This window comes from Esox lucius, chromosome 3 (assembly GCF_011004845.1).
Source record: "Esox lucius isolate fEsoLuc1 chromosome 3, fEsoLuc1.pri, whole genome shotgun sequence".
Taxonomy (NCBI): domain Eukaryota; kingdom Metazoa; phylum Chordata; class Actinopteri; order Esociformes; family Esocidae; genus Esox; species Esox lucius.
In genome coordinates this window covers 9,558,982-9,568,615 of record NC_047571.1, presented here as the reverse complement: position 1 = coordinate 9,568,615, position 9,634 = coordinate 9,558,982, and the positions used below count along the sequence as shown (strand labels likewise).

General features: G+C 60.1%; 1 protein-coding gene across 1 annotated transcript in view; it reads right to left on the bottom strand.

The window, feature by feature from the left end:
* Positions 1 to 294: 294 nt before the first annotated feature.
* LOC117594152 overlaps positions 295 to 9,634 on the bottom strand; it is a 48,185-nt gene continuing 38,845 nt past the window's right edge. Inside the window, exons 2-4 of the mRNA XM_034291269.1 lie at positions 2,642 to 2,760; positions 811 to 863; positions 295 to 716 (exon numbers count right to left, since the gene is read on the bottom strand). Coding sequence (XP_034147160.1) covers positions 295 to 716; positions 811 to 863; positions 2,642 to 2,760 — 594 coding nt within the window. The remainder of the gene's footprint in view (positions 717 to 810; positions 864 to 2,641; positions 2,761 to 9,634) is intronic.

Genomic DNA, 9,634 nt, shown 5'->3' with positions numbered 1-9,634 from the left:
CGAATCAACAGCAAGACACTGTCAACACCACAAAGTAGACAGCATAGAGAGTTGGACTTTATTACTACAGTCTTTTAACCCTGATTCCAGATGGTCCACATCCCCCAGCATCTTCCAGTTTCAGGCTTCATCCAGTGGTCCAGACTCTTTCTCTTTAGAAAGGGCTCTATTTGGGTTTTGTTTTATTCCTAGAACCGCCTCTCTGTCTGCCCAGACTACTCTAACTCACTCTGTGTTCTGGCTGGAGTCTTTAATCATTACTGGCATCATCAATATATTGCTTTTTCTATCATATCATCGTGTTTTACCACTTGATAGTGGCAGGGGGGCATTGAGAATGTTACCGTGGCGTACATTGTGTAGACCTACAGTATGTTTTTGTAAGGGGGTTGTATATCCTGTTGACACAGTGGGCTTCAGAGCACAGTAGTACACAGCAGAGTCAGACAGCTGCAGTCTCTGGATCGTCAAGGGGACTGACTTTGTAGTGACATCCAGATGGGCATGAAATCTGTTCTCGAATTCACCATCAGTTTCTCCACTTGAATATTGGTCCCTTCTCATCATGAACACAGGGTTGCTATTCCCTTGTTGTTTGTACCAGAACAGATAGGGTGTTTGATCTGCTGTGAAATTACAACTGAGTGTTGTTGATTGTCCTTCTACAGCCATCACATCTTCTGTTGGCTGTGTTACACTGTCTTCTGCTCTGCTACCTGCAAATAACATGAATATACATCGGCAATAAGTAAGTTAAATAATGTAAATTAAATGAAGAAATTCAGAGACAGAAAAATAGCTATACTTTACCAAAGCAGCATGCAGCCAGAATATGCAGGATCAGCCAGTTTATCATAACCAGTCAGTCAGTTTGTAATGTATCAGTTAAGAATTAGAACAGGGTTTATGTATCTGTCACAGAGCTCTGACAACATCTGTCCTACTGTTGATGCTTCATGTAGTTCTGTACTGTATTCAGTGGAAGACCATAAGGAGGTGTCTGTCTGAATGGCATGTCTGTACAGTATCTTCTTATTCACAGGGTTTGGATATGCTGCCCACTTCAGGTTGAATTTCATACTAGTCCACCAAACTAAGGGAACCAATGTCTTTGAGATTTGACAGGGTACTGGTGTTTCCAGATTAAACTTCTTTATGCCAGAAGTGGTTAACACAGTTTTGTATTCATACTAAACATTATTATCATCCAAATGAATCAACATAGCCTTCGGTTCTTTGAAAAATTCCTGGCCCTGTTCTAGAAGTATTTTTGTGAACTTATACTGTGTAAATCCTACTCTGTCTAAACAGTTGGCTGTTTCAAGAGTGGTTCTTTAACATTTCATTCTTGGGCCAGCATTGTTCTCTGTATTATACATTTTGCACTGTAATGCAGTTGACACTATCATCTGACCCCCGGTCAAACTTTGTACTGATCGCCCTTCAATGTAGATACAGCACTGTGCAAAATTCTTAGGCACCCTGAAAGTCAAACTAAGGATTGTATATGGGTAGCAAGTGTTCATTTGTAACATATAATATATATACTATATATTTTATAAAGAAACAGTTGTTATCCAAATAAATGGCTTTAGTTTGACTTTCAGGTGCCAAGTCTTCTGCACAGTACTGTACATATTTTCTTTCCTGATTTCTTTCCTGATTTCTTTCAGTCCTTAGAACTGACTCCTGCATGAAGAATGGTATAAAAACATTTCATTTTAATTGTAATTTAAATGAGCAAATCTGGCAATGTGTTGTATTTTTTTTCCGGAGCTGTATGTATTGTATATATAATAAGGTTTGTTATTTTACTTTGATATTACATTCAATTAAATCCATGTAATTACTGTCTTAACAAAGCTGAAAAGAGAATAAGTGAAAGGATCAACATGTTACTAGACACAGACTTACTTTCACAAAGAGACGGACAAATACTGAAACCCGACTGACTAGCTTCTTCCTAAACAATAACTTCCCCATGGCTCCATTTGGATCATTTAATGTACAGATCCTCCTCTTGACACTAATGTGGAATGTATGTTATCAGTTTATTTTACAGAGTTTTGGTGTGTTTCCTGTCACTGAGGCCTGAAGAGTATTATAGTACAGTGCAGAAACTGCCACTTCAACAAAGGATAACTTTCACAATTCACAAAAGTTGGGCAAAGCCAAATCAAAAGTTTGGAATTTCATTCAGAAAGAGAAAGAAACCACTGGTGTCTTCAGTAATCAGCAAATGAAAACAACAGCAGTTGACAGAAGTATTTGCTGAAATCACCAACAACCTTGTGAATGCTAAGTGGAAAGTGTCACAATTTACTTTTTGCAGATGACTTCGGCATCAGAATGACAAAAGCTACAATGGAAGATGCAAACCACCGATCAGCACCAAAAACAGAAACACCAGGTTTGAATTTGCTGAAAGTACAGTCTGATATACAATTTTGTAAGGGGGATGTAAATCCTGGTGTCACTGTGGGCCTCTGAGCATAGTAGTACACAGCAGAGTCAGACAGCTGCAGTCTCTGGATCATCAAAGGGACAGAGTGTGTCTTGGCATCAAGATATGCATGAAATCTATCTTTGAAATCAGTGGCATTGTCCCCAGTTAAAAATTTTGTGACGAATAAGCTTGTACTTTGGGTAGTCATTTGTTCCTTGTTTGTACCAGAATAGATATGGGCTTGGACTGCCTGTTTCATAACTACAGGTAAGTGTTATTTGTCCTCCTTCAGTGGCAGTCACCTCTTCTATTGGCTATGACACACTGTTTCCTCTGCATTCTGGAGAGGAATGACAAGGGTTATGTTTTATAGCCATACTAATTAAATAATTGGAAAACAGTATATTTAGTGCAACAGTCAATATAATTTTTTTATAAAAAGGAAATTTACAAAAGCAAATGATTCATTTTTCATTCCACAACAAAATGCAGCAAGCATTTTACTGTGTCTACTGTGAGATACACTGGTACATGTCATGGGCTTGTTAACAACCCTCCATGGTCCGAGGGAATTTCGGACGGATTTCACTACTTGGACATTTTAGATCCTAGATTCATTTCTGTAAAATATACATGTCACGGTCGTGGGGTGGAAAGGACACAGGCGCAGAGTAGAGGTAGGGAAGGTAATCCATGTTTAATCAAACAAAAGAAAGAAGGACTCCAACAAACAAAAAGGCAGCAACCAGTGACGTGGGTCTTCCTTACACAGGATACACAAAACCAAAATGAACCACGCCTTGGGGCCTAACAAACTAAACTTAAATAGGGTCCCCAATTGGAGGCAATAACTAACACCTGCCTCCAATTGGGGAAACCAAAAAAAAGGAGTAGAGGTGGCTAAATGCCACCTCCTGTCCTGTCCCGGCTATGCCCCGAGCCCAGCGCAGAGATGGCTAGGGGCACAGCCGGGACGTGACAGTACCCCCCCCCCCAAAGGCGCGGGCTCCCGACCGCAAGACCGGGACGACCACACACGGACCGGCGGAGGCTCAGCGCCCGGAGCCGCCGGCACAGGCCGGGGAGGCGGAGCCGCAGGGACAGGCCGGGGAGGCAGAGGTTCAAGAGACGGGAGAGCCGGCGGAGGGACAGGAGCCGACAGGAGAGCCGGCGGCGGGTCGACAGCCGGCGGAGGAGCAGGAGCCGGGGGAGCCGGCAGAGGGTCGACAGCCGGCGGAGGAGCAGGAGCCGGGGGAGCCGGTGGAGGAACAGGAGACGGGGAAACCGGCGGAGGGTCAGGAGCCGGCGGAAGAGCCGGCGGAGGAGCAGGAGACGGGGGAGCCGGCGGGGGAATAGGAGCCGGCGGAGGAGCAGGAGCCGGGGGAGGCGGCGGAGGGTCCGGAGCCGGGGGAAGAGCCGGCGGAGGAGTAGGAGCCGGCGGAGGAGCAGGAGATGGGGGAGTCGGCGGGGGAATAGGAGCCGGTGGAGGAGCAGGAGCCGGGGGAGCCGGCGGAGGGTCCGGAGCCGGCGGAATAGCCGGCGGAGGAGTAGGAGCCGGTGGAGGAGAAGGAGCCGGGGGAGCCGGCGGAGGGTCCGGAGCCGGCGGAAGGGCCGGCGGTGGGTCCGGAGCCAGCGGAAGAGCCGGCGGAGGAGTAGGAGCCGGGGGAGCCGGCGGAGGAGTAGGAGCCGGGGGAGCCGGCGGAGGAGTAGGAGCCGGGGGAGCCGGCGGAGGAATAGGAGCCGGCAGAGGAATAGGAGACGGGGGAGCCGGCGGGGGAATAGGAGCCGGCGGCAGGTAGGCAGCCGGCGGCAGGTCGGCAGCCGGCGGAGGAACAGGAGCCGGGGGAGCCGGCGGAGGGTTGACGGCCGGCGGGGGAGCAGGAGACGGGGGAGCCGGGACAGGCGAGGGCGCCGCTGAGACCGGGACCGGCGAGGGCGCCGCTGAGGCCGGGACAGGCGAGGGCGCCGCTGAGGCCGGGACAGGCGAGGGCGCCGTGGGATGATGGGGGGGCTCCTGGGCAGGTGAAGGCGCTGCGGGACAAGGCGGCCAGTCAGCCGCGGGCTCGGGCGGCGGCGGCCAGTCAACCGCGGCCTCGGGCGGCGGCGGCCAGTCATCCGCGGCCTCGGGCGGCCAGTCATCCGCGGGCCCGGGCGGCGGCGGCCAGTCATCCGCGGGCCCGGGCGGCGGCGGCCAGTCATCCGCGGGCCCGGGCGGCGGCGGCCAGTCATCCGCGGGCCCGGGCGGCGGCCAGTCCACGGCGGGTCCTGGCGGCGGCGAAAACAGGGCAGCGGGAGGAGCTGGCGGCTGAGGCCACTGGGCAGCGGGTGGAGCTGGCAGCTGAGGCCACTGGGCAGCGGGAGGAGCTGGCGGCTGAGACCACTGGGCAGCGGGAGGAGCTGGCGGCTGAGGCCACTGGGCAGCGGGGGGAGCTGGCGGCTGAGGCCACTGGGCAGCGGGGGGAGCTGGCGGCTGAGGCCACTGGGCAGCGGGAGGAGCTGGCGGCTGAGGCCACTGGGCAGCGGGAGGAGCTGGCGGCTGAGGCCACTGGGCAGCGGGAGGACCTAGCGGCTGCGGCCACTGGGCAGCGGGAGGAGCTGGCGGCTGTTTCATAACTACAGGTAAGTGTTATTTGTCCTCCTTCAGTGGCAGTCACCTCTTCTATTGGCTATGACACACTGTTTCCTCTGCATTCTGGAGAGGAATGACAAGGGTTATGTTTTATAGCCATACTAATTAAATAATTGGAAAACAGTATATTTAGTGCAACAGTCAATATAATTTTTTTATAAAAAGGAAATTTACAAAAGCAAATGATTCATTTTTCATTCCACAACAAAATGCAGCAAGCATTTTACTGTGTCTACTGTGAGATACACTGGTACATGTCATGGGCTTGTTAACAACCCTCCATGGTCCGAGGGAATTTCGGACGGATTTCACTACTTGGACATTTTAGATCCTAGATTCATTTCTGTAAAATATACATGTCACGGTCGTGGGGTGGAAAGGACACAGGCGCAGAGTAGAGGTAGGGAAGGTAATCCATGTTTAATCAAACAAAAGAAAGAAGGACTCCAACAAACAAAAAGGCAGCAACCAGTGACGTGGGTCTTCCTTACACAGGATACACAAAACCAAAATGAACCACGCCTTGGGGCCTAACAAACTAAACTTAAATAGGGTCCCCAATTGGAGGCAATAACTAACACCTGCCTCCAATTGGGGAAACCAAAAAAAGGAGTAGAGGTGGCTAAATGCCACCTCCTGTCCTGTCCCGGCTATGCCCCGAGCCCAGCGCAGAGATGGCTAGGGGCACAGCCGGGACGTGACAGTACCCCCCCCCCAAAGGCGCGGGCTCCCGACCGCAAGACCGGGACGACCACACACGGACCGGCGGAGGCTCAGCGCCCGGAGCCGCCGGCACAGGCCGGGGAGGCGGAGCCGCAGGGACAGGCCGGGGAGGCAGAGGTTCAAGAGACGGGAGAGCCGGCGGAGGGACAGGAGCCGACAGGAGAGCCGGCGGCGGGTCGACAGCCGGCGGAGGAGCAGGAGCCGGGGGAGCCGGCAGAGGGTCGACAGCCGGCGGAGGAGCAGGAGCCGGGGGAGCCGGTGGAGGAACAGGAGACGGGGAAACCGGCGGAGGGTCAGGAGCCGGCGGAAGAGCCGGCGGAGGAGCAGGAGACGGGGGAGCCGGCGGGGGAATAGGAGCCGGCGGAGGAGCAGGAGCCGGGGGAGGCGGCGGAGGGTCCGGAGCCGGGGGAAGAGCCGGCGGAGGAGTAGGAGCCGGCGGAGGAGCAGGAGATGGGGGAGTCGGCGGGGGAATAGGAGCCGGTGGAGGAGCAGGAGCCGGGGGAGCCGGCGGAGGGTCCGGAGCCGGCGGAATAGCCGGCGGAGGAGTAGGAGCCGGTGGAGGAGAAGGAGCCGGGGGAGCCGGCGGAGGGTCCGGAGCCGGCGGAAGGGCCGGCGGTGGGTCCGGAGCCAGCGGAAGAGCCGGCGGAGGAGTAGGAGCCGGGGGAGCCGGCGGAGGAGTAGGAGCCGGGGGAGCCGGCGGAGGAGTAGGAGCCGGGGGAGCCGGCGGAGGAATAGGAGCCGGCAGAGGAATAGGAGACGGGGGAGCCGGCGGGGGAATAGGAGCCGGCGGCAGGTAGGCAGCCGGCGGCAGGTCGGCAGCCGGCGGAGGAACAGGAGCCGGGGGAGCCGGCGGAGGGTTGACGGCCGGCGGGGGAGCAGGAGACGGGGGAGCCGGGACAGGCGAGGGCGCCGCTGAGACCGGGACCGGCGAGGGCGCCGCTGAGGCCGGGACAGGCGAGGGCGCCGCTGAGGCCGGGACAGGCGAGGGCGCCGTGGGATGATGGGGGGGCTCCTGGGCAGGTGAAGGCGCTGCGGGACAAGGCGGCCAGTCAGCCGCGGGCTCGGGCGGCGGCGGCCAGTCAACCGCGGCCTCGGGCGGCGGCGGCCAGTCATCCGCGGCCTCGGGCGGCCAGTCATCCGCGGGCCCGGGCGGCGGCGGCCAGTCATCCGCGGGCCCGGGCGGCGGCGGCCAGTCATCCGCGGGCCCGGGCGGCGGCCAGTCCACGGCGGGTCCTGGCGGCGGCGAAAACAGGGCAGCGGGAGGAGCTGGCGGCTGAGGCCACTGGGCAGCGGGTGGAGCTGGCAGCTGAGGCCACTGGGCAGCGGGAGGAGCTGGCGGCTGAGACCACTGGGCAGCGGGAGGAGCTGGCGGCTGAGGCCACTGGGCAGCGGGGGGAGCTGGCGGCTGAGGCCACTGGGCAGCGGGGGGAGCTGGCGGCTGAGGCCACTGGGCAGCGGGAGGAGCTGGCGGCTGAGGCCACTGGGCAGCGGGAGGAGCTGGCGGCTGAGGCCACTGGGCAGCGGGAGGACCTAGCGGCGGCGAAAACAGGGCAGCGGGAGGAGCTGGCGGCTGAGGCCACTGGGCAGCGGGTGGAGCTGGCAGCTGAGGCCACTGGGCAGCGGGAGGAGCTGGCGGCTGAGACCACTGGGCAGCGGGAGGAGCTGGCGGCTGAGGCCACTGGGCAGCGGGGGGAGCTGGCGGCTGAGGCCACTGGGCAGCGGGGGGAGCTGGCGGCTGAGGCCACTGGGCAGCGGGAGGAGCTGGCGGCTGAGGCCACTGGGCAGCGGGAGGAGCTGGCGGCTGAGGCCACTGGGCAGCGGGAGGACCTAGCGGCTGCGGCCACTGGGCAGCGGGAGGAGCTGGCGGCTGCGGCCACTGGGCAGCGGGAGGAGCTGGCGGCTGAGGCCACTGGGCAGCGGGAGGAGCTGGCGGCTGAGACCACTGGGCAGCGGGAGGAGCTGGCGGCTGAGGCCACTGGGCAGCGGGTGGAGCTGGCGGCTGAGGCCACTGGGCAGCGGGGGGAGCTGGCGGCTGAGGCCACTGGGCAGCGGGGGGAGCTGGCGGCTGAGGCCACTGGGCAGCGGGAGGAGCTGGCGGCTGAGGCCACTGGGCAGCGGGAGGAGCTGGCGGCTGAGGCCACTGGGCAGCGGGAGGAGCTGGCGGCTGCGGCCACTGGGCAGCGGGAGGAGCTGGCGGCTGCGGCCACTGGGCTGCGGCCACTGGGCAGCGGGGGGCGCTGGCGGCTGCGGCCACTGGGCAGCGGGGGGCGCTGGCGGCTGCGGCCACTGGGCAGCGGGGGGCGCTGGCGGCTGCGGCCACTGGGCAGCGGGGGGCGCTGGCGGCTGCGGCCACTGGGCAGCGGGAGGAGCTGGCGGCTGCGGCCACTGGGCAGCGGGGGGCGCTGGTTGCGGCTCCCGGGCAGCGGGGGGCGCTGGCTGCGGCTCCCAGGCAGCGGGGGGCGCTGGCTGCGGCTCCCAAGCAGCAGGGGGTGCTGGTGGCGCTGGCTGCGGCTCCCAGGCAGCAGGGGGCGCTGGCGGCGCTGGCTGCGGCTCCCAGGCAGCAGGGGGCGCTGGCTGCGGCTCCCAGGCAGCGGGGGGCGCTGGCTGCGGCTCCCAAGCAGCAGGGGGTGCTGGTGGCGCTGGCTGCGGCTCCCAGGCAGCAGGGGACGCTGGCGGCGCTGGCTGCGGCTCCCAGGCAGCAGGGGGCGCTGGCTGCGGCTCCCAGGCAGCGGGGGGCGCTGGCTGCGGTTCCCAAGCAGCAGGGGGTGCTAGCGGCGCTGGCTGCGGCTCCCAAGCAGCAGGGGGTGCTAGCGGCGCTGGCTGCGGCTCCCAGGCAGCAGGGGGCGCTGGCGACGCTGGCTGCGGCTCCCGGGCAGCGGGGGGCGCTGGCGACGCTGGCTGCGGCTCCCGGGCAGCGGGGGGCGCTGGCGGCGCTGGCTGCGGCTCCCAGGCAGCGAGGAGCGCTGGCTGCGGCTCCCGGGCAGCGGGGGGCGCTGGCTGCGGCTCCCGGGCAGCGTGGGGCGCTGGCTGCGGCTCCCGGGCAGCGTGCGGCGCTGGCTGCGGCTCCCGGGCAGCGTGGGGCGCTGGCGGCGCTGGCTGCGGCTCCCGGGCAGCGGGGGGCGCTGGCTGCGAGAACCGGTACGGCGGGTCCCGATAGCCCCACCAGTCCTCACATCTCCCTACACCAGGGAAAGCCCTCATAGGCCCCCCCGGCGTTGTTGCCCGACGCCTAGGAGCTGGCACCGGGCAGGGCTGGGGCACCTGGACTACCCCACACGTGAGCACGGGTGGCACGGCCGCGTCCTTCCATTCCGCCTGCCCCCACAGCACCCCGCCAAGAAATTCTTGGGGCGGACACACGGAGGTTTGCTTACGTCGCCTCCGTCGACGTCTCCTCCGGGGTGGATGCTGTGGAGGCCTGGTGTGCCGCAGAGGACAGTAGGGGTTCTCCTCCTCCTCGGTGTCGCTGTCCGGCCAACCGAGGAGTTCCCCTACCGTCCATTTCTGCTGTGTCTCTTGGTGGTGGTTCATTCTGTCACGGTCGTGGGGTGGAAAGGACACAGGCGCAGAGTAGAGGTAGGGAAGGTAATCCATGTTTAATCAAACAAAAGAAAGAAGGACTCCAACAAACAAAAAGGCAGCAACCAGTGACGTGGGTCTTCCTTACACAGGATACACAAAACCAAAATGAACCACGCCTTGGGGCCTAACAAACTAAACTTAAATAGGGTCCCCAATTGGAGGCAATAACTAACACCTGCCTCCAATTGGGGAAACCAAAAAAAGGAGTAGAGGTGGCTAAATGCCACCTCCTGTCCTGTCCCGGCTATGCCCCG